This window comes from Acomys minous (genome assembly GCF_964271855.1).
Source record: "Acomys minous genome assembly, chromosome: 4".
In the NCBI taxonomy this organism is placed as follows: Eukaryota; Metazoa; Chordata; class Mammalia; order Rodentia; family Muridae; genus Acomys; species Acomys minous.
Window position 1 is genome coordinate 16,533,772 of NC_140486.1, and position 24,857 is coordinate 16,558,628.

General features: G+C 38.1%; 1 protein-coding gene across 2 annotated transcripts in view; it reads left to right on the forward strand.

Moving 5' to 3' along the window:
- The window catches only part of DCC (DCC netrin 1 receptor), a 1,088,923-nt gene that overhangs the window by 508,213 nt on the left and 555,853 nt on the right, over positions 1-24,857 (forward strand). For both annotated transcript variants that reach the window (XM_084780514.1, XM_084780515.1), the window contains exon 3: positions 17,540-17,824. In XM_084780514.1, the coding sequence (XP_084636640.1) occupies positions 17,540-17,824 (285 nt within the window). The remainder of the gene's footprint in view (positions 1-17,539; positions 17,825-24,857) is intronic.

Below are 24,857 nucleotides of genomic sequence, written 5' to 3' on the forward strand. Positions count from 1 at the left end.
GAATGTATTAGCATGAGGCCCCCTCCCACTCCCTACCTCTGTGCTTCCTGTTTCAAATGCCAATTAAATGGTTTCACTACTGATTGGCTAGAAGCCTATGCAACTTCTGGGCTACAGGCCATTAACACCCTGGCCAGAACTGCTGACAGGAAGATGAAGAGATTTACACCCTCTGATTTCTGTATTAACAACAAGAACAAAACAGTATGTGGTCTTGTCAGAGGGTAATACAATTTAAAGATATGATTCCTTTTCCACAGGTGCATTTATCTCTGAAAATTAGCAGTTCAGCTTGGTGTGAATAATAGGCATCTTCATCTCTCAGGAGTTTGAATCATTAAACAACCTGCTATGGACATGCTCAAGATTTACAAACCTATTACCATTTCTTTAAATGGGAGAACTGAGGTCAGCTTATTTTTAGATTTAAGTTCCGATTAAACTTGCTTTAAGAAACACTAAACAGGGAAAAACAAATGAAACTTTTGTTAATCCTGTCAGTTACTTAAACTAAAACTACCTTTCAAAAACTACAAATGCATTTTGATAAGATTGTGACTTTCCCAGTGGATTCCCTGGTGTCTCTGGTAGCGGAACATAGGTCTTTGAATGGATATATGTTATGTAAATATATTTTATATACATAAACTCAAATAGAATGCCGACAACAGTAGACACTTTAACTCAGAAGTGGAAAAGCTCTCTAAGCCTTGACCATACTGAAAGACCCACCATTACCTAAGGAATGCTGAGAGCAGGAGAAATAGACTTCCTCAAGGAAGGACACACCAATTGATTATCCAAATGGTCATCCCTGGAAACATTATTGGAGGAAGAAAATAGATAAAAGATCAAAGTGTTGGTTTGTTTGGATTGTTTAATCAGCCATTTACTGTTGTGTCCCTGCTAACAATCCAGCTGCCAGGCTAGGTTCAGGAAAGAACAAAGAAACTCAAGTTTTCTCACCTCCCATGAATCTATGAGTTATTTTTGAAAGATATTCAGTCACTGTTATTAACATTATCAATTTACAGAGATTGATACATAACACTTACATTAATAATTAAGCCCTATATTTCAGAATCAAGATCATTGCAAAACATGGAGAATATATTAGATATCTTGTTTAAGCAATTTATGTCCTCACCAAACTCCACATGGTCTAAATCATTATAAGTTATAAAGTCCAATTTCAATAATGAGATTTTTCTGTAAATGAAGGCTACCATAAAATATACTGCAATAAAAAGGACCATCAATAGAACTAAAGGATGGATCAAACAAAACAGACTACTTTTGCATTTCCTGAAATGGGCCAAACAAAAAGAATTACTCCTTTGCATGATGAGAATTTTCAAAAGAGTATCTTTCATGGCTTTGGTGTGTAAGACACCTAATTTTCACAGAAATTCAGAGCACAAGGCATTCTTAACTTGAACAGAATGAATTGCAACGGTGAGGACAGAAAATCTAAGCAAGTATGGAAGCCATTTTAGTGAGTGTGCTGGCTAATTTACATCAACAAGACACAAGCCTTGGTCATCTGAGAGAAGGAAACCCCAGTTGAGAAAATGCCTCCATAACATCAGGCAGTAGCCACGCTTGTAGAACAGTTTCTTTCTTTCTTTTTTAAATTTATTTTTAATTTATATATATTAGTTTATATCCCAAGCATAGACACATGCCTCCCTCCTCTCCTCGCAGTATCTCCTTCCTACCTTCTTCCCCCCATCCATTTGTCCTCAGAAAAAGTTAGTGATTGAGGTGGGAGGGCTCAGCCCATTGTGGGTGGCACAACCCCTGGGCTGGTGGTCCTGAGTTCTACAAGAAAGCAGGCTGAGCAAGCCAGTCAGCAGCACACTCCATGGCCTCTGCATCAGCTCCTGCCTCCAGGATCTTGCCCTGTTTCAAGGTCCTGTCCCTGGCTTCCTTCACTGGGGGACTACAATGTTGAAGTCTAAGCCCAATAAACCCTCTCCTCCCCAACTTGCTTTTTGCTCATGGTGTTTCAGTGCTGCAATAGAAACACTAAGTAAGACAGTGAGTATCTAGCAACTACTGATTGGTACAAATGCTAGTAAATTCTGAGGTAGGAAATATGTGTTGTGTGTTTAGGAGGATGATTTTAATTCAGATCTATTGGCTGTTTCCTCTGAATGAACTTGTGGATTGCCTGCTATATGCTAGAACCTAATGACTAATATTATGCAAATTCACAGAAACCCTGTGCTTATGAGATGAAAACTGGGAAGTTGTCTAGCAGAGGAGTAAGAGCAGAGTGAGACAATGTTAGCCTGGAAGATGGGAAAACACGACGCTTTGCTCAGAAGCTTGTCAGAGTAGGACAGGCTTATTAATAGGAGGTTATGGAAGGTAAGGACTGGAACATCTCAAACACCCAGTGGCAAGTAAGCAATTATGGTATAAGTTGCACAAGAAATTAAGGAAATAACTCTGAGATATCCAGAGTACCCTGGGATCCTCAAATATGAACTTAACATCTGGTGCTACAACTTGTGTAAATATGCTGGTAAAAAGTTACCTTCAAGATTTATTTTTCACATCACTCAGCATGTTTTCATATTAATGGACTCTGTTGTCATCTTAATAGATAGTTCTAGATATAAAGCTCAACTCACTTGCCAAATCCCCCAGAGGAAAAACTAAGTTACAATAAATTATCAATACATATCTCAGATGCCATTCTTATGTAGAAGTCTCTATAAATCATTCTAAAGACTCTCAAGTCCTCAACCACTGAAGCCAAGAGAAGAGTTTGCTGAAAAGGAGCAAGAGTTTATTGAAAGTGAATTTAAATAGCTTGGAAAAAAATTGGCATAAATAAAACTGTTTGGAAAATAGATGATTGATTTTGTCTTTGTTGAAAAGCTAAGATATTAAAATAACAATAATTTAGCTACTCCTGGAAGGCTAATGTCCTATCTGAAGAGTCAATTAATCATGGACAGCTACTATAAAATGATGTGAAATCACAACAACTGACAATTAATTATTCATGATTTCTTTCAATGGTACAGTTATTCATGTTAACTTGAGTTTGTCAGTTTTTGCATCTCTGGGATATTTATTGACTCCTTTCTTCTCACCAGACTCCATACTCCTCTTAGGTTCTTCCATTGTGATCTTCTGATTTAGTTTCTGCCAAACACAAATGCGGCCCACTCCTGTTCTCTCTTAGAGGCATAGAGAACCATAACTGGCTTTTCAGGTGGATGTGTCCACCCTCCATCAATCTCCACACACCAGTATCACATGGCACAGTTGGGTCCAGGACAATGAACTCACAACTGAGATTTTTCCTATAAGATGATTTACTATTTTCCAACTTCCTGACCTTCTTTTACTTCCACATAATTTCTAGGAAGTAAGGAGGATAGGAAATACCATGTGCGTTAAACAGCCGTTATTGGGTAGACACAAGCTGATCCTTAGAGCTCTCTGACCAAACTGTTGGAAGTCAGTAAGGCAGGAGGAGTGACAGAGGACACTAACATCTTGCTTTGGTATCTGAATCTTTATGCAGAGAGGCCCATGCATTCCAACTCACACACTAATGTGCATGTACAAGTGTGAGCATGCGCGCGTGTGCGTGTACACACACACACACACCGCCCCCTATTCATAGGAGTGCAGTAAACAGAATTATTTTACTTTTCTTTGTTATTGTGCAAAGATATGAGATGCAAATGCATTTTACTAATGGCATGTTCCCTCCAGTGGATATTTCCAAATTGAAATTTCAATTATAGATCTATTAAAGTATGGAATTTAAATTATTGTTTGTACTGGGGGTTTGTTTCACTTTTGATGAATTGGATTTTGCGAGCTGGGAAAAAGATACCAAAATTATGAGAGAGGAAAAGAAAGTAACTTTTATTTTGATGCCTGCAATATGTACCTCAGGTATTACCAAATTAACTATAATAAATTAATATATTAAAATAAATGTTTTGAGCTGGAGCTATTCTCTCTGCTACTTGTGCATGTTGAAAATTTGTTCCATTTAGGTTGCTCAGTCTACAAATTCTGAACTGAACTCAGGTATTTGCTTTGACAGGAAAAACATATTGAGAAACTGGTGGTCCTACTAAATCAACTTAGAGGGAAAATGTTGCCAAGAAATATCAGTAGAGACACAGTTAATTCTAACATATTACCTGGTCTTAAACACTGCTTATAATGTTCTCAGTCACCTCTGATTGCAAGCTCAATTAAAATTTGTAATTTCTCTCATATTCTCCCTACATCCTCTCAAATTATTGATCTCTTTTTTTAATCTCTCTCTCTCTTCCTCCCTCCCTCCCCTTTCTCTCTCTCTGTTTCTTTCTCTGTTTCTCTCTCTCTCTCTCTCTCTCTCTCTCTCTATATATATATATATATATATATATGTGTGTGTGTGTGTGTGTGTATGTATGTATATATGTGTGTGTGTGTGTGTGTGTGTGTGTGTGTGTGTGTGTGTATACGTATGTATGTATGTGTGTGTCTTGCTGAGTCCATTTAGTGTTGATCTGTGTATGTGCTTAGGATGACCATTTGGGACTGGGTAGCCTATCAAGGTCTCATCCTTGAAGAAGACCAAAGCTCCCTTTCTTAGCAACCCTTACTTTCCTATAGTTCTGCATCTAATCATGGAACCTCATGAGACTCTCCCCATCCATGATGACCTGTCTGCTGGCATTGTGATTATACAGCTCTAATTTTGGGTACCAGATTGATGAGATCTTATTGTTGCAGCTTTTCTGTCATGTATTGAAGATCTTACCTCTTGGCTGATAGTCTGGATTTTTTGCTCTTACAATCTCTCTACCCTGGTTTCCATGGCAATTCTCTAAAGCTTAGGTGTAGAGTTGCATCAGAGATCTATCATGTGCTTCTCTGCATTTTAACTAGCCCTTGATTTCTGTAACAATCTCTATCTGTTCCACAAATGTCTTAGCTAGGAGGTGAGAACCACACCCATCTGGAGGTATCACGATAAATATTTAGAGTGCAATCAGAAATTCTACTTGTTTAGGAAAGTGGCAGTAGGAGGTTCTCCTCTAGGGTTCATGACCTTACCAGGCATGGTAGCTTGGCAGCTTTATAGTACCAACATGATTTCCTTCTGGTTGAGTGGCTTAAGTCCAATCAGGGAACTGTGATGTTGTTGTTGGGTGGTAGAAGTTCAATTAAAATTTAGAATAATCTTTTTTTTCCTTTATTAATTTATTCTTGTTACATCTCAATGGTTATCCCATCCCTTGTATCCTCCCATTCTTCCCTCCCTCCTCTTTTCCCCTTATTCCCCTCCCCTATGACTGTTCCCGAGGGGGATTACCTCCCCCTGTATATGCTCATAGGGTATCAAGTCTCTTCTTGGTAAATTTAGAATAATCTTAACGGTATAGATTATTGGACAGATAAATTGGGACCTAATAACAAAATTTGGTGCTAAGTTCTCCATCTTATAGCCTTCACTGTTGTTGGAGCTTTGCAATTTTTTCACTCTGAAAACATACCACCTGTGATGTCTCCCCTCTCAGCCTAGAAGGCACAGTTCCGAATCATGATCATTTCCTGAACAGTGACTTGGTGCCAATGTAACTTATAAGAGGTAACATGTACCACATTTTATCACATTAGTGTAGCATGATTGAGTGTAATTCACTAATTGTTTGTTAACTAATATAGAAATCATTCAATATTTATTCTGTGTCTATGTGCTCCTCAAAGATAATATGAAAACACATAAGCTTCTAGCCTTATGGAATACTTCAGTAATGAAAACAGGACAATCTTGGTGAAAATCAAGATTACTGTGGTCTGTAATGTAGTAGAAAACACAACAAAGGAAAACACAATTGTTAAAAAATCTCTCTCTCTCTGCTTCTTCACAATTTATTGAATTGTTTACATATTCAAAAGTTTGTATGCTCCTTAGAGTCATGTTTCTTGCAATACTGTTTCTCTGTCTAGAAGATACTTTTGGATCTTGGGTACTTTATACATTCCTATTCAGTATTCAAGACCCTGTTCATATTTTATAAACTTCAAAATTTGTTCCTAATTATTGCTTGAACAAAAAATATATATGTAAGTACAATTCTGTATTAGAATCCTTATGTATTTCCTTTTGTTTTATGGCAAGGACATAAGTGATTAAATAATAAAAGTGCCATTTGCTGAAATGGACATAGACAAGCATAGGTACAAAGATAAATCCTCTTTTGGACCTGAGAACTCTTGTTCAGTGTGCTAAACTTTGATATATATAAAAGAAGGAACGGGAATCATGAGAACATAAACATTTCAGCCTTTTGGATTATTTCAGAATTTGATTATTTACATATTTATGATGAGATGTCTTAGCAATGTGGCCCATATGAACACTGAATCCAGTCATGTTTCATATAACATATACCTCACATTTATGGTTATGAGGTATAGTAATATAATGTTTTTAATAATTTTATTCATGAAACACTGTGTTTCATGAATATATACTGATATATGTCAGTGTTTAAAAGTTGTGTTTTGGCTTTGATATGAAACTTTTTATTTGGGGAATGTCAAACATATATATATTTTTCTGTCTGACTGCTGGTTTAAGGAGAGGATTTAACACAAGAAATTATCACATATATCTGTGGAGGTGAAGAACTCCCGAGATCTGCAATTAACATGCTTAAGACCTAGGAAACAATGTTTTTTTTTTTTAATGTCTGAATCTAAAGGTTAAAGAAGCACATGGATGAATGATATCAGTTCTCACCCAAGTCTAAGTTCAAAGTCAGGAAAAACAATGTTCCCTATAGGGTATAACAGGTATAAAAAACATACTTTGCCTTTCCCTGATACCATACATACCCTCAAATGGTCTCTAAGTGAAAGACACACTCCCTTCTTCAATTTGCATATTACAATGTCATCTTTATACCGAAAAACTCTGATTAACACACCTGAAACACTTATTTGCCTGGATGTCCATGATTCAACCTGACTTAGATATGTAATCATCACATTGAATGAATGATTAAATGAATTAATGATTGTATGATAAAAGCTTTGGCTCCCTACATCTATGAATGTAAATGACCAATTTCAACAATCAACATCAGCACAGCCAATCTGAGAGCTAGCTGCCCCTCGGTGTGACTTGCTCCTTGGCATCACCTGTAAGAATCATTCTATGCTAACTTTATCATAGACTCATGACATTGATATACTATACAATCTCATTATATTTTATGAAAGATCTACATCCTGGTAGACAATACTGAATACATTGGAGAAAGGTGGAAAAGCTCTTCCTTATCTAATCTTGTGATAAAAAAAAGATACATAGTATCTCAGATGGATGAAAAAAAACTTACCGAAATCCTACTAGATAAGCCTTCCCAGAGCTCCCTGGCTACAAAGTTACTGAAAGCACTGGAATGGCCATGTAGAACTCAGGCTTGTATGATCATTGGTAATATAATCAGAAGGCAGAGGATCACTTAGAACACGAGTGTAGTTTATGTCTGGTAGTAACTCCCTCCACGGCAGAGTTGGTGGGTCCTGAAATCAATCTCTGGAGTTGCTGGCTTCTCTTGCATAGTAGCTTCATGAAAGCTTTGCTGTCAGAGGGAGCACTCTGTCCTCATTATTATTGGGGTGCTATGATTTAGAACATCACAGATGACTAAAGAAGCTAGAGTTCAGGCCCTGGGGCTGAGGGTCAACTAAAGGGATGTAGCCGTACTGCAAGGTGAGCTTTGAGGTCGCAGTCTTCCCTGGTCATTTGCAGGATGGAATCCCTCCCAATCATCACTTGCTTCAAAGTCATGTCTCTCATCAATTTTTTCTAATGATGACACTGTGCCATCCTCTCATGGCGTGTTATACGCAACAAACCCAAAAGGCGATTCGGTGTTTTTTCATTGACTGTTTCTTTACATTGTCAGTCCACATTCCAGAATTTTCTATTAAACCAAGGAGTCTATAGTTTGTTTCCAATACAAATGGAAGGGAAGGAAGAAGGGAGGGAGGGAGGGAGGGAAGGATGAAGAAGGAGACATACAGAGAGAGACAGAGATGGAGAGAAAGATGATTAGAGAGAGACAGAAAAAGGAGACTGAAACACAGCAGTAGAGAGGGAAAGACAGAAGATAGGAAGACTGCAGGATGGATGAGAGAAGATCCCACAAGAGTGAGATAGGAGAGTGGAGGCAGAGAGCAGTCTAGCCGAGCCCATGAAGATTATCTTTACTGCTGTCAGAATAAAGACTCCACTTACAGAACATCTCTTTTGGCTTGCCTCTTTCCCCTGCCCTTCAGTGAAGTTGACAATTAAGCAGGGGCACGTGCAGTCCCGCTTAGAGGGGACATAACCTTCAGTCTTTAATTTAGAGCAAACAGGGTGTTTACAGCCACCCTACTCAGGCTGTTGCAGAACATTACCACACTGCTGAATATTTAAAAGCAAAGCATATTTCCAACCACAAGGTCTGTCCCCTAGTTGATAAGTCTCTTTATGAAATGAACTTTAATTACTTAATAATTAGACTTCTATAAGATAAGATGTGGATTCGGATAGTCTGCCAAGGAGGCTAGAGGGCAAACGAGAGGAATTTGCCATTTCCAGATTAGAATGTAAAGGAAGGAGGAGGCTTGTTCCTGGTGTGTGTGGGCGGAGGAGACCCTCCCTTGAGGCAGTGAGCCCTGACTGTGAGATGCTTTATTTTCACTCTTACTGGAAATCCAAAGTAGCTTAGATTTTAAGGAAGTGAAGGGCCTGTCTGAGATGTTCCAACTTTCTGGCTGTCTGGCTCTGATGGAAGATTTCCCAGTGTCTGTGTGGTGCTGTCTGCATTGGTGGAAGGCATGGACTATTGTTCTCCGTATTTTAATTCTGAGAGCCTAACATTTCCATACAGATTTAGCAGTTTTCCATTCATTGCCATGGTGATTTTTTTTTAACCTCTCCCCTCCTTTTAGCATCACAAAAGAAAACCTCAGAAGAGAAATGTTTGTGGCTTTGTCTATTAACATTTCTACTGCCCTGGAAACAACTTGTTGGTTGGATCCAGGCTGTGAAGAAAGACATCTTGACTTGAAGGGAATTGATGGCTGTATCCCTTCTGTGACTGGCCTAACTGGTATGGGTAAATACCACTTAAAACATACGCTGGTCCTCAAAGCACACTTGTAAGTCTCAGCTAGGACTTTTGCAGCTGTGTTAGGCATTGCTGCCTAATTTTCACAGGTGCAATCTGTTTCCATGTGAAAGGGTGCATGTACAGGTGGGCTTGGTGCCTGTACTAACCTCTGTCTTAAAAGCTTTGCCTGAGGAAGTTGCTTCTTTCTCCCTTCTATCCTGCACCCCCCCCATCCCTGGCCCCCAGCATTGCCTTTGTTTCTTTAGAGTTGCAAAACCACAACTCTCACCTCGAATGGGATGAGAGAGTTTATGCTTGAGCAAATTAGTGACCATGTTCCAGGAATACAGGTTCAGATTGTATCAATTTCTATGTTTCATTGCGGTAGTAGTTTAATGACACTCTTATGTGGCAGAACAGCAGCAGCAACAACAACAACAACAGTCATAAATCAAGGTTCTTTTAAAACCCTTTACTGGAAACATTAGCTACAGTAAAGCAGGGAAGTCTCAGTTCAGACTCTATCTGACGATCATCACAGCCTTTTAGTTGAAGGAAACTAGAATTTTGTTAGTTAAAACATTCCAAAAATATTTTACCTATTAGTCAAAAGAGGATTGGGTCAGACACAGAGGTCATCAAGGAACTACTGCTGAGGAGACTAAAGAAAATCTAATCAGGCCATGGACCTGCATCTCAGTGTCATGAAGGTCTAAATCATTTAATCAGTCTTAGCAGAGAGTTTAATGTACCGACTGATTCTCTTCCAGAACTTTCCTTCACCACCTGTTAATGGTTTAGGGCCCTTGCTGCTTCTCTAAACAGACTCTTATAATCATACCATATCATTTTCATTGAACAAATATTTATTTGATGAAAAATCATTATGCATGTTATAATATTGAGAAATATGCCATAGAACAGATCTGGTATGAAAGGATTTTTTTTTTTTGGTGGGGACGGGGAAGAGGAGCTAAAGTGGAGGGCACCCATGGCAGAGAGAAAGACAGACAGGGTGGAATGAAGAGAGAGAGAGAGAGTGAGCATCCTGCATCCTGGCAGGCAGGTTCTTATATCCAGTGCACCTGGCTGGCCCAGATGATGACATAGGACGCAGGTGGCAACATAGGACTTTGCACGCCGACATACAATTCCTGCCTTTTCATTTAATTTTTTAAAATGAGGAACTAGGAAGGGACGGCAAGGCAGGAATGAGGATCTTGTGTTTGAAAATGGCTGCTTCCTGCTCATTTGTGGGATGGGGGGGGGTCGGGGAAAATCTTTGGGAATCCTGAGAATGGGGGTGAGTGTGGGGTAGGCAGGTGGAGTCCTGGGAGAGCCCGCTACTTTGCTTCCGTCCAGGGTTCAATGAGAACATGTGGGGCTGGGAAGGGGAGTCAGGCGCAGCTGACTGCAAGTCTGTAAGGTTAGACTGCAGCACCTGTGGATTGCCTGGAATAGAGACTAAAACTAGGACTGAGGCCTTCTATAGTAGAATTTACAGATTAGCCTGGAATAAAAAAACAAACCCCCAGTACATTAATGGCAGTCCATGTATATGATAGAAAGGAGAATCGAGAGTCAACTGGTTGGGCCTGGGCAGGAGGATGAAGTGATGATTTATTACCTGAATTGACACTGCGACCTCCCATATTATACAAGGGTTATGCTAATGAGAGATAAAAAAAAAAAAAAAAGAAGCCCTTCTTTGTATTGATGGTAAATGCTTAAGTAAGGAATCTAGTTTATGGATGTGTAAAAGACCTTGAGCAACATCTAACAAAGTGCACATGCAAAGAGGCTCTTTATGAATCTTTCTGGTGATAAGGCACTGTAAGTTAATAACGGAAGGATCTTTTATGGAAATCAGAATAAATGGCAGACCCACTCCTCCATGCTAACTTCATAATGGACCTATATTTCTTGTTGTCAGTACTGTTTACCATGCAGATGTAAATGGGGATTGGTGCTATCAATAACATTTCTGATGCTGAAGTCTAGCCGCTTAGTCTGTATAAGTCACGTATATAATAAGAATTAGAAGCATCTGTATTTATTATTTCAAGGACAAGGGGATAAAATAAAGCTTCTGCATGTCAAATATATCTTGACTTTGCCATATGTAAAACAAACTGGGCTCTCTTATTTTTATAGCTTCTTACTAGTGGGTTTTGGTCTGTGTTACACGTGGCAGAGCCACACATGTCTAAAGCTGGTCGGCTGGAGCGGGATGCTTCCACAGCTCCAGGTGTTCCTAGAGGTAAAGCTGTTGTAGCATCCTGGGCTGGGCAGGATGTGAACGTAGGCATCTTGACAACAGTTCCTTTTAAGAAACAACCTTTTCTCAAGGATAAAGATAGAAGCCCTCCTGAGGCTCTCCAAATAGGTTTGTGTGCTATTTTGAACAGGATAGCACTCCAGACTGTAGTTAGTGTATACGGATTTAAATGAGCACAGAATATGAGCTGTCCCTCGGTGTATGTGGAGAGTTAGTTCCAGGACTCCGGAGAAGTGAAAATCTGCCGACGCTGGAATTCTTATATAAGATGTCAGTTTTGTAAGAACATATCTCGTATACTTTAAATTGTGTGTAGCTGACTTATCAAATCCAATAATATATAAATGCTATATTCATACTTATGCTGCTTAAGGAACAGGACACAAAAGCCTGCACATGCTTGGCAGAAATACAATTAAAATCTTTTCAGTCAACAGTTGTTGAAGCCTCATGAATATCGAGGGTCAGCTGTCCTGGCTGAAAGATGGCATTTACCCAGTTCGCTATTGCCACTAAAAGATCGGAGTATTGGCAAATACAAGAAACTCACATTGAGCAATTTTATTTAGGTTAAAGAAACGAGGCAGTTTCAAAACTATAATTCACTACCAAACCTTACTTTAAGGTTTGCTTGTGTTGCACTGTATTCATTTTTTAAATCTTTTTTCTTGTGCTGTTGCATATAAAGTAGAGATATTAATACTTATGGGCTAGCACTACATTTCAGTGGTAATACACTTAGCTAGACTATACAATGCCCTAGATTCACTTCCTAACATAAACGCAAAATGGAAGATAGAACTGTAGAAATTAAGTAAAGTAAATCAGGATGCTTAGAGTAGTATAAAATACAACTTGAAATGATACCCAAAACCAAAGCCATCTTACTCCTGAAGAGATGAAACAAGAAAGAATATGGAGTTGTCCCTCAGTGTATGCAGGAAGTTAGTTCGAGGACTCTGTAAGAAACGGAAGTCTGCAGGTGTTAAAATACTTCCATAAGATGTCAGTTTCACAAGAGCATATCTCATATGCTTGAAATCATCTGTAGCTGACTTGTCAAATCTAATAATATGTAAATGACCTGGTACTAAAGCCTGACCCCGGATAATCTGGAACCTTGGTGTGTTATCATCCCAGAGGGAGTTGGAAAGTGATAAACGTAAAACTAACACCAGTTTTCAAAATGTTGGCATTTTTAAAAGAATTTAAACTTACATAGAATCTAATCAAATATTAATGTTTATTTTTATTGTCAATAAATATTTCATATACCTTGTAGAAATAAAATACAGATAACATAAAAGGAACATGAGAACACTTTTCAGGTTTTGTTTATACACTGATCTTTGTCATAGTGTCTTTAAATTATGAGTGATATGAAAATTTTAAGGCAGAAAGGTGATTCTCAGAAAGATAGAAAAAGTGTAGTTTTTTTATATTTGATGCTATTAGGTGCCTACAGTTAAGACAGGTAGAGATAGGGGAAGAGCATGTCTCTTTCTAGTGAAAGTGCCAGAGGAACAATATCAGGAGAATACCCCACCAGGAGGGGCTTAGTGCATTCCTTTAATCCCAGCAGTTGGGGGGCAGAGAGGTCTCTGAGTTCAAGGCCACCCTGGTCTACAGAGAAAGTTCCAGGACAGCCAGGGAACCCTGTTTTGAAACGAAACAAAAAATAGCGAAAACTAATTTTTGGCCTTAGAAAAACTCTACAGAGTTAAAAATCGTTTTGTGCTAGTTGTGGAAAGGGGTGTGTGATTATGCTAGATCCCTGAGTATGTAATTAAAAAACATTATCGAAACTCTTTTACAGCATCTAAACAACCTTAAACACAGCCATGTTAAACACCTGCAGCATAAACCCCCTGGCTTAGCAACATTCTGATGTCTGCAATGGGCATGAATGGGCAAAGAACAGAGGTAGGAAGCAGTGAGTCTCAAGTAATCGCTTAAATTCTAACAGAATCTTGCTGGACAAGAAACTAATCCTAACAAAGATCTAAGTTCATCTTGTTGCCATGGCACCACATGAAAAACACTCAAAAAAAAACCTTTATATTATTGTATTTATTGATTTCTGAAAAAATACAGTATCTCATTTTTATGAGTTTCAGTGAATTTAATAACTAAAATATGCTACTGAATTGGTATCACATAACTTCTTCTTCCACAACCAGGCCATGTCCTACAGAAGTTTAGTTCCATATTAGATACAGTCATCCAAGCCAATGAACCTACCTGTTTGTTGTGTAGTTATCTTTGTTGAGACACAAATAAAAGACAGAAATTCATTTTATATCTTTCCATCTTCACAATCAATTATTTGAAATCTCCCTATGCTTCACTGTTAACTTTAAAACTGAATGTCATTCCAAGCCTGAACCCACAGTCCTAGGCATTGGACTCCGTGGCGTGCTCTCTCCTGCTTCTCGTTCTTAAGATCTGAAGTCAGCATGGTGCTATACACAGAACAAATATGTGCTGTAAACTTTTGCCTGAGGCAATGTGATCAAAGACAATTCACCCCCAAATACAGTGCCACCAACAGACCAAGCAGGTAATGCCAGAGGTGGACCAGTGAGTTTATTGAGGATGCATGGGTGACTGACCCCATCTCTGAGTTCCCTGAATCATGTCAGTTTCCTGACTCTTAAATTTCTCTTAACTTTCTGACTTTCAGTTCAGGGAATAATGTTGTACAAAAGCTTTTAACTAGGAGCCAATTCCATTGTTTCATTATGCTAATATGCCAGCCAAATGACTTTGACACAGAAAAACAATTGTTGACTATCAGTTTGAATTACTTGTCTATGTTCTCTGCTCTAGCACTAATTTGCTAGCTGGATTTTTAATGTTATTGATAATCAGATGGAACACAATGGTTTTGAATTTGTAAATGTCTACACCTAAGGCAGAACCATGTATCTACATGTTTAAAAGTATTCAGATGGTTTTCCAATTTAACTAATTATTTTATTCTACCATATATTAATGAACTGTCATTTCATAAATTTAATATAGTATTGTATAATTACTCGTAACTGTTTTCCTTAAGCATAAAATAAAAACTTGGAAACAAGAAAGAATGCTATGAAACAAGTCAGAAACTTGCTTTCTGATATAAATCTTATAATAATATAATGAACCTATTTATTGTAATTTCTTTATACTATGTCAACCACTCTTTGAATCCTTCCTTTAAATCCACACTAAAGTTAATTGGTATCAGATTAATATATTGTATTTATTCTTTCAAATTCACTCAAAACTGTACAAAGAGCATAGAAAAGACTTTGAGCCAGGAGCCAAGGAGCTAATTAATGATGCCCCCAACCATTTGGGGGTAACTCTGACATAGTTATAGATGAGTTATTTTGATTGGAAGAGTAAACTTTTGCAAGTGTCTGGTGCCCTGTGCTGAAACCACTCTAGTGTTGATCTAGGTGACTCCATAGGTCCAAATTCCAGAGTTTTAACTTTAGGTAACAACCTGTTTATGTGGAATACATTTCAACTGACAAGTTAATATAAAGTATCTACATGATCTTGCACTAATCATTCATTTTAAAGAATATTGCATTTCCTTAGTCTTACATCTCTCTCCATGGTTTCAAATACTTCAGACAGAATATGACAATGGTAGTCTTTAGAAACATATATATATTCCATATGAAGTGCCTAAATAATTTTATACTCAATTGATTCCACTATCTTGCTATTCTAAACCCTAATATTTGAAGTAGACATGGAATTCTCCTTTGACTTAGTTCTGAAACTCTGCTATAATATATCTTATTTCCTTTCCTATTAAATGATCTTTTACCCAGTCCACTTACCTTTCGACTTCTGTTCTCAACTTACTTTTTCTCAGTTGAGGAAGAAAATTATGTTTGGAAAAATAGACCCAAGTTCAGAGCAGCAGTGATGAAAATGGATCACAATACAATTTGTCACTGATAAAAAGATGATGGGGGGAAAAATCAAAACTTCCTGACATGATTTAACCCAAGATATGGGAAATTCTGACTTAATTATAATAAATTTATAAACATTGCAATATCATTAAATATAATTAGTAAAAATCTAATGAAGCCCAGACTGATGAATTAATAAACTTTTATTGTAACATATATCTTAAATGAAAAAGTAGCATAGAGATTACAGGGAAATGAAAATATAATGTCTGTGATGACTAAATCAAAGATTAAAAACATTAACATTATTGTGCTCAATTAGCCTAGAAAATAAATGTCCGGTGCTTTATGAATAATGAGTAATTGATACAGGCTTGTTTGGAGTCCTTCCATAATACAAGATTCTCATGGGCAATAGTCCAGGATGACTGATACATCTTGTTTCTGAAAGGGTTCAGGAAGACAAGAGCAGAGCACCTCTTGCCCTTCACTAATGAAGCATCAATCTGGAGGCTCCTATTCACCATGCTTTGCTCCATGGTACTTGGTTTCTTTTTTTTTTTTTTTTTTTTTTTTTTTCTTTTTTTAAATTTAGTTGTAATTTTATTAATTTATTCAGGTTACAGCTCAATTGTTATCCTATCACTTGTATCCTCCCATTCCTTCCTCCCTTCCGCTTTCACTCTATTCCCCTCCCCTAAGTCTGTGCTTGGTTTCTTTTTCCCTTCATCCTTACTTGTCTCTGCCAGCCAGCCATTTCACATGCCATTTTACAAGAACTTGAAAGTGGCCATGTGGATTAACGCTTGTCTCCCTATATAGACCCAGGAATGAGAGACAATATAAAACGATTCAAATGTATAAGTGACCTGTAGAAGCACAAGCTAATCTAACACGAACTTCAGTATTTTCTTTTCCATACTACAAACACACCAGGCAAATACAGGTAAAAGTCACATTAAACTGTCAGCCTACCAATGGTTGTTGTATAATTGGAAGTGAATATATTTTTTCTTTCTTGAAACAGTCTCAAATTATACTATGTCATCAGTTTTTTGTTCGTTTGTTTGTTTTGTTTTTTGTTTTTGTTTCTGTTTTTTAGAGACATGGTTTCTTTGTGTAGCCTTAACTGTCCTGGACTCCCTTTTGTAGACCAGGTTGGCCTTGAACTCACAGCAATTGGCCTGCCTCTGCCTCCCAAGTGCTGGGATTAAAGGCGTGTGCCACTACTGTCTAGTTATGTCATCAGTTTTTAATGAATCACTGTAACTTCTTGAACAATGTTAGGTAACTTGGAGAGTATAGCATTTAGATTTTTAAAAAGTAAGGACCCATTTGGAACACTGACACATAATAGCACCATTAACCTGCACACAGAATTTAATTTTCAAAGTACAATTTCCTCATTTATAAAACTAGACTAAACTTATTTCCTCTGTTTATTTTACATGAGGGTTGTTGTTGTTGTTGTTAGCCAAGAGTTATAGTAAAAGAGGCTTCTAGAGAAAGTGGTAGTATCATCATCATATGTTGTGGTTATATTATTATTATGGCAGTATTTTCTAATGGACTAGCAATCAATCAAGACAGAGACACCTGTTACATTTGAAAGTAGCCTTAGTTAACCTGGGGCAGGGAAGATATTAATCCCCTAAACTATTTCCCATAGTGGGGCAGGTATGCGTTACCCAATCCCATGCCATCTGCTTCTAATAACTTCTATCAAGTTACCTCCCATCCATAATCCCAAATGCTTGCTAATTTTCATCATCTGGGCCCAGTCTTCATCCATGCTGGCCATGTGCTTCTTCTCCACCTCACCCATGGTGTAGCCTTCTTCTCCTCTCTTCCCAGGTCTCCCCTCCTCCCAAGATTCTCTCTGTCTCCCAAAGCCCCTGACCCTTGCCATACCTGCCCCATTTGCCCTGTGACGGCCTTTTATTGGTTACAAGGAGGGGCACAGAGACAACAAGCAGTAATTAGCATCACAATATATCAGACCAACCTCCAACAATCATATCTTATCCAAATCATCTACTTGTCCTGCCTGATATGTTATAATATGTGATAATAAAGTTAGAAGACTGAAAAGAATTTGAGTTTATGGCTTCTACAAAAGTGTCTCGTAGAGAACACTAGATACTAATAATTATTGTGCTTTATCCGAAAGACCCATCCTTTCTTCATTGTGTTTCTCTTAGGACCACTGAGATTCCTGTCCCAAACTGAATCTATCACAGCCTTCATGGGAGACACAGTGTTACTCAAGTGTGAAGTCATTGGGGAACCCATGCCCACAATCCACTGGCAGAAAAATCAGCAAGACCTTCTCCCAGTCCCAGGAGACTCCCGTGTGGTCGTCTTACCTTCTGGAGCACTGCAGATCAGCCGACTTCAACCAGGAGACATTGGGGTCTACCGCTGCTCAGCTCGGAACCCAGCCAGCACAAGGACAGGAAATGAAGCAGAAGTCAGGATTTTATCAGGTATTTCAATACTTACTGTATTCACTGCAACGCAGTTGTCCAGAAGAGATTGCATGATTTTCTTCTGAGAAATATTTTCTAGGGATTACATGCTTTGTACTGCTTACTGAGTTTTCTTTTCTTACTATATAAGGTTATAACAGGTGTTCAAGTTTCTGTATAACACTAAACTTTTGAGAAACATGTAAGTATGCTTTATCCTCATCCATTTTCTCATTTATTCTTTTACTCATTTATGATTATTTTCTGGTTAGAAAAAAGCACAATATAAGCACTTCTCATTTTATTTCATTTTCTTCTAACAATAGTGTAAACGATGGGTATTATTCTTATTTAGAGAAGTGAAAAGATTCCTGAGCTTCAATGTCATCCCCAAATTAATATCTAACAATTATGTACACAAACTTTGGCACAACGATTTCTGGAAAGTACTACCTACAGTGGGTCTAACTTGAGGAAAATAGACACAGGACTGGCCTTTGGGGGTCTGGATTAATGTAAACATAAAAGTAATTATAACAAAGTGAGATTCACGTTATGGTATAGACTTTTGTTCCTTTCCATCTTTCATCCTTTTTATTCTTGGATAAGTAAATCTCTATGACTTTGGCCATCTCATTTCCTTCTCCTAAATATCTAGATGTTTGACTAGCTGCACTTAAGTCACTGTGTCTTTTTCAGAGACAGCTACTATCACACATTTTTCTAATGCCTGTTTTTATGTTTGGTCTTACTTGTTAGGCAGACCCATACTTATTTTGTGAATCACAGGAAAGCACTGAGAGGGTTGAATAAACGGCTTTTTGATTCATAGATGCTGGCATTCATTCATAAACTCTTTTTTTCTTTTTTCTTTCTTTTTTCTTTCTTTTTGTTTTTGTTTTTCTTTTTCTTTTTTGTTTTTTGAGACAGGGTTTCTGTGTTCTGTATGTAGCCTTGATTATCCTGGACTTGTTTTGTACACTGGATTTGTCTCAAACTCACAAGGGTCCAGCTGCCTCTGCCTTCCAAGTGCTGGGATTAAAGGCGTGAGCCACCACCTCCCAGCCCATCCATCATTCTTAATGTTTGTAGTTATCCTACATATTTCATATAGAGAGAGTATAAGTCTTTCTAAAAGGAAAACTTGCAACTCAGGTGAAGTTTATTCAGTGTTTTAAATAAGGCAAATTTAAAACATCCTGCTCATTTCCTTGTGTGTTCTAACCTCCACTAGTCACACAGAATCTGACTTCAAGGTGCTAGTAACTATTACGACCCTGCTACATTCCATCCACCTGGCAATGATAATGTAGCATTTATTAGTGACACATGCTCAGATTTATTTAGGCACCAATTTCATGTCCCTCAATTAAATATTGATATTCATGTGCCATAAATAATACATATGTGGAGTCATCAGATAGGGATCAAAACAAGTCCCATTTAAAGTATTGACAAGAATATGCTAGATTACTTCAATGTGACAGAAAGGACTATTTCCAGTAGCATTAAGGAATCAAACTAAATTAATCAAACATTAAATTTTAAATAAAAAAATTTAAAAAGGCATTAAATAGATATTGGCCTTTCTTTTGTTCTGTTTGTAAACTCTTTTGTAATTGAATTGTGTGACTTATTTAAAGTTGCTTTGTTAATCTGGTTCAAAAAAGAAGACATCACTGTACTTTGGGGAGGTATAGCTATTTAACAGAATGAGACATGTATTGGAGTGATATGGGAGGAAAGAGAGAGGTGGCTATGGTCATATTAGATTGTATCCATGTAAGTTATGGCTGATCGCTTGGTATTTTTGAGGGAGTCTTAACACTGGGAGCAGGTGTGTCTCTGACTGTTTTGCCTGCTCTTGAGACTCTTTTCTTCCTATTAGGTTGCACTGTTCAGCCTTGATTAGGAGGGTGCCTGCCTTTTCTTATTATATGTTGTTTTATCCTGTTTGGCTGTTGTCTCTTGTGGGCCTGCTCTTTTCTGAAGAGAAAATGGAGGGGGTGCATATGCATGAGAAGGGAGTCCTCCGGGAGAGTTGGGAAGAGTAGAGAAGGGGGAAACTATGGTCAGGACTTATTGTATGAGAGAAGAATCTATTTTAAATGAAAATAAAAATAAATACAAAAGAAATTCTCAAATAAAAACTGAACTAATATAAGATATTTTATTTAAATTCCTATTCATTCAAATGTTCAAACATAAATCTCAAAAAAGAAGTTTAAAAAGAGGGCACCTGGCCATGCTTGACTGAGCCTGGCTCATGTTCTATAGCTGCTATAATGGCCATATTTGACTGAGCCTGGCTCATGTTCTATAGCTGATGGCCATATTTGACTGAGCCTGGCTCATGTTCTATAGCTGCTATGATGGCCATGCTTGACTGAGCCTGGCTCATGTTCTATAGCTGCTATAATGACCTGTGGAAGAGAAGGTCCGTCTGATTCCTATGTCCATGTTTTCTTGTTAGTTTAGAAGTCAAATACAAAGATCCACAAAAGTTATAAGATTATACAAGAGAATGAGTAAATCATTGGATTTAATGCCTTAGTTGCTAATTATACTTTTCTGGTTTTTAGCATCTTGTTTTCTTCCCCCTGAATCAGTTTCCCACTTTGTGTAAGCACCAGCTTGAAGCACTAATTGTTACATACACATATTGTACATTTCTATTCTAACTCTTATTTCATGGAAACCCATAATGTGATTAGCATGAGTTAGTACCATTAAAAATGCTGCTGTGCTTGGTCATTATGTGGGTCCCCTAACAGCGGGGGCAGGGGCTGTTGCTGACTCTGCTGCTTGCCTTTGGATTCCTTTCCCAAAGCTGGGCTGCCTTATTAGGGCTCAGTGGCTGAGTGTGGTTTTAATCCTGCTGTGACTTGAGATGCCGGGGTGAGTTGGTGCCCCTTGGAGGCCTCCCCTTCTCAGAGAAGAAGGATAGGGGGTGTGTGGGGAGGGTGGGACTGGGAGGAGAGGACGGAGGGGCTAGGAGTAGACTGTACAGTGATGAAAGAAAGAAAGAAAGAAAGAAAGAAAGAAAGAAAGAAAAGAAAGGAAGAAAGAAAAGAAAGGAAGTTGGAAGGAAGGAAGAATAAAAATAGCTTTTAAAAGTGCTGCTGCAAGCTCATATAGCTTATGCATGTGGTGCATATTTTGGGAACTGAGACTTGACTGGGCTATATAATGAATTTCACATCAGCTTAGGATATAGACTAAGATGCCTCAAAACAAAACAAAACAAACCAGTAAATAAATATTTTCTCATAGTACCTAAAGTACTATGCTGGTTAAGTTATATCTTGTTTCAATGCTTAAGTGAAAATTTAAGACTTTAGAAACACTTATTAGTTAGCATAATTTGGTAACGTATTTGGATATTGATTGGTTGATTGATTGTCTTTTCGGTTCTGGAGAGTAAACCTAGGGCTTCAGAAAACCAGCGTAAGAGTTATATTACTGATCAGGATTCCTGATCACTTCTTACTTTTTATATTTTGAAACAGGGTCTCAGTAAGTTGCCTAGGACTAACCCTGTAGCCCAGACAGTTTTTGAATTTGGGACATTCTTGCCTCAACATCCCAATTATCAGAGATTAGAATCCTCTGTCACAACCCAACCTAGGTCAATATCCACGTGTATGTTTTCAGGGGTTTATGTAATTCTAACTATCTTTAACTTTATGAATGTATTAAAAATTATAAAACACATTCCGGGTCATAAATATCAGCCAATAACTAGCCTCCATAAAATTCTCATTTTTATTCCCACCAGCAATGAAGGAGTGTTCCTCTCGCTCCACATCCTCACCAGCATGTGGTGTCGCTTGAATTTTTGATCTTATCCATTGTGATGGGTGTAAGATGGAATCTCAGAGTTGTTTTGATTTGCATTTCCCTGATGACTAAGGAGGTTGAGCATTTCTTTAAGTGTTTCTCAGCCATTTGATGTTCCTCTGTTGGGAATGCAAACTAGTACAGCCACTTTGGAAATCTATCTGGTGCTATCTCAGAAAATTGGGAATAGGGCTTCCACAAGACCCAGCTATTCCACTCCTTGGAATATACCCAGAAGATGCTTCAGCACACAACAAGAAAATTTGCTCAACTATGTTCATAGCAGCCTTATTCATAATAGCCAGAACATGGAAACAGCCTAAATGTCCCTCAGTAGAAGAATGGATAAAGAAACTATGGTACATTTACACTATTTAATGCTACTCAGCTATTAAAAACAAGGAATTCCAGAAATTTGTGGACAAATGGATTGAGCTAGAAATGATCTTAATGAGTGAGTTAACCCAGAAGCAGACTCAAATGGTATATACTCACTTATATCTGCATACTAGCCCAAGGGGCATGTCCCATGAAAGTCTTCACTAACCAGGAAACTGGGACAGAGGGGAGGACATCCTATTGGGAATCTAGATGAGAGAAGCATGGGAGAATGGCAAAGTTGAAGGATCCAGAGGATCCTAGAAACCTACAAGAAGAACATTATGATAGGCAGATTTGGGCCCAGGGGTCCCGCTCAAACTATGGCACCAGCCAAGGACAATAGAGGCCGTAAACTTCAGACCCCTACCCAGACCTAGCCAATGGACAGGACATTCTCCACAGTTAAGTGGAGAGTGGGGTCTGACTTTCACACCTACTCTGGTGCCTCATATTTGACCATGTCCCCTGAGTGGGGAGACCTGGTGGCACTCAGAGGAAGGATAGCAGGCTACCAAGAAGAGACTTGATACCCTATGAGCAAATGCAGGGGGAGGAAGTACCCCTCAGTCAGAGTCATAGGGGAGGGGAGTAAGGGGAAAATGGGAGGGAGGGAGGAATGGAAGGATACAAGGAATGGGATAACCATTGAGATGTAACAAGAATAAATTAATAAAATTAAAAATAAAATAAAATAAAAACAATTCTCATTTTTAAAACTCAAGTAACAGTGACTAATTTCAGTTTATAATACTACATCACATACCATTTTGCCTAACTACATAGCAGCCAATCCGCTACAAAAGAAAAGATGGGAGATAAAGTCCTGGTGAGGAAATACATAAAGCAAGCAGATTATACTGTAAACAACACAAGTCAGGATATTCTTGCCCCATGAAGATCAAAGAGTGTCTAGCAATGTGAACCATACATCAAGAGAAAAGGGTAGAAGGAACAAGAGGAGCTGGAGACATTTGAGAAAATTCCAGAAATTCTGCTAGAGTACATGAGAAAACAGAGGGAGTGGTGGTGGGAGGAGACAAACCAGAAGAGAGGACGTTAGACTGGAAAAAAACTATCCTGAAGAGAACTGTTCCTGTGGTGGCATCAGAAGGAGCCAGAAATGGAGATGATATGAAGGTCATTAATGACAGATGTTGTGACTTAGAGGGGAGGAGGGGTCTTCTGGCCCCAGACAAGAGCTGGGAAATGAGATCTGAATAGAGAAGACAATGTGGCCAGGTCTCACATCTTTACTAAGCCTGGGTATCAGAGGAGATGGTTGCCATAGATAATACAAATGATGTATTTAAAGAGAGGTTTTCCATGATATTTCACCGCTTCCAGGGGAAAATAGTTATTTCACTCAAAAGTAGGAAAATTAGTGCCTAATTTAATTTATTAATGAATTATGCCAAACTGACTTTTTACATATGAGTAATTTTATGTTTTTAATAGAGTAAATTAGCAGTAAAAGGCTGTAATACACTTTTTTTGAAATATCAACTGAAACACTGCAGGTTGTGATGTTTCAAAACATCATGTGTAATGGGGTCTATATGATGGATTGAAGCAGCCAGCAGTTGTGGTTGTAAAATTAACTTTGTTCATGGTTCATCACATTTGGATGCCAAGCCTCAGACTGGATTACAGATTTATAAATCTACTTTAAGCAATAGGTTGACTGAAAGAACTGGCTCCCAGGCACTGGACTTCTTATATCAGTTTTCTTAATGATCTAACTTAATTAGTCAGTTGCTAAGTCAATCTACTGTTTATTTATTTAACTATAGGCAGGTGATGCAGGGTCCTTTATAGACTCGGAGGTATTAACTTTCCATGGCTGATTGATACTATATTCTGAAATCTTTTTGTTATAATATTTAATGTTATTTCCAATAAAGTAGGGAACATTCTATTATTATTTTATCTGTGGCCTTAGAACAGATAATTTCACAATTTTATTTACATTATTAAGATGACAATTTAAGAGCCAGTCAGAGTGGCACGTGCCTGTAATCCCAGCACTTGGAAGGCAGAGGCAGGTGGATCTCTGTGAATTCGAGGCCAGCCTGGTCAACAAAAGAGATTCCAGGACGGCCAAGGCTACACAGGGAAACTCTGTCTTGAAACACCCTTGCCCTTAAAATAAAGATGACAACTTAATATGTTATTCAACATTATATTTGAGTAATACTTTTTTTTTTGTTTTTTGAGACAGGGTTTCTCTGTGTAGCCTTGGCTGTTCTAGACCCCCTTTGTAGACCAGGCTGGCCCCGAACTCACAGCGATCCACCTGCCTCTGCCTCCCAAGTGCTGGAATTAAAGGTGTGTGTCACCATACTTGGCTCAAGTAATAATACTTTTATTAAAAAAATCAATTACAGGCTTTCACAAAAAAATTCTTTGATTCATTTCTAGATTACTGGAATAATAGGATTCTCCCCAAAACACAAGATACAAAATATTTTTGTTTCCAAGTATATATAAAGTTTATATTAACACTATTGTATAACTTGAGAAATGTCCAAAGTACTGTGTCCTGAAAAACAACAAATATGTGTTATGTTAAAAAAAATACTCTATTTTGTTAGAAATCTGAATACCAAAACTTGGGAAGGTGATGTGGGTGAATTGTAAGCTTGAGCCCACTTCAAATATATAGTGATCACCTGGCCAGCCAGAGCTGACTAGCAAGACCTTTAGCACACCAACTGACAAGCCAAGTTGATGGCCATCTGAATCTTTAGATTCTGACACTGATCAGGGTGGCTTTAGCAAGATCGTAAAATTAGACAGACCTGACCTGAGGGTTACGTTATCGTTTCCCGTA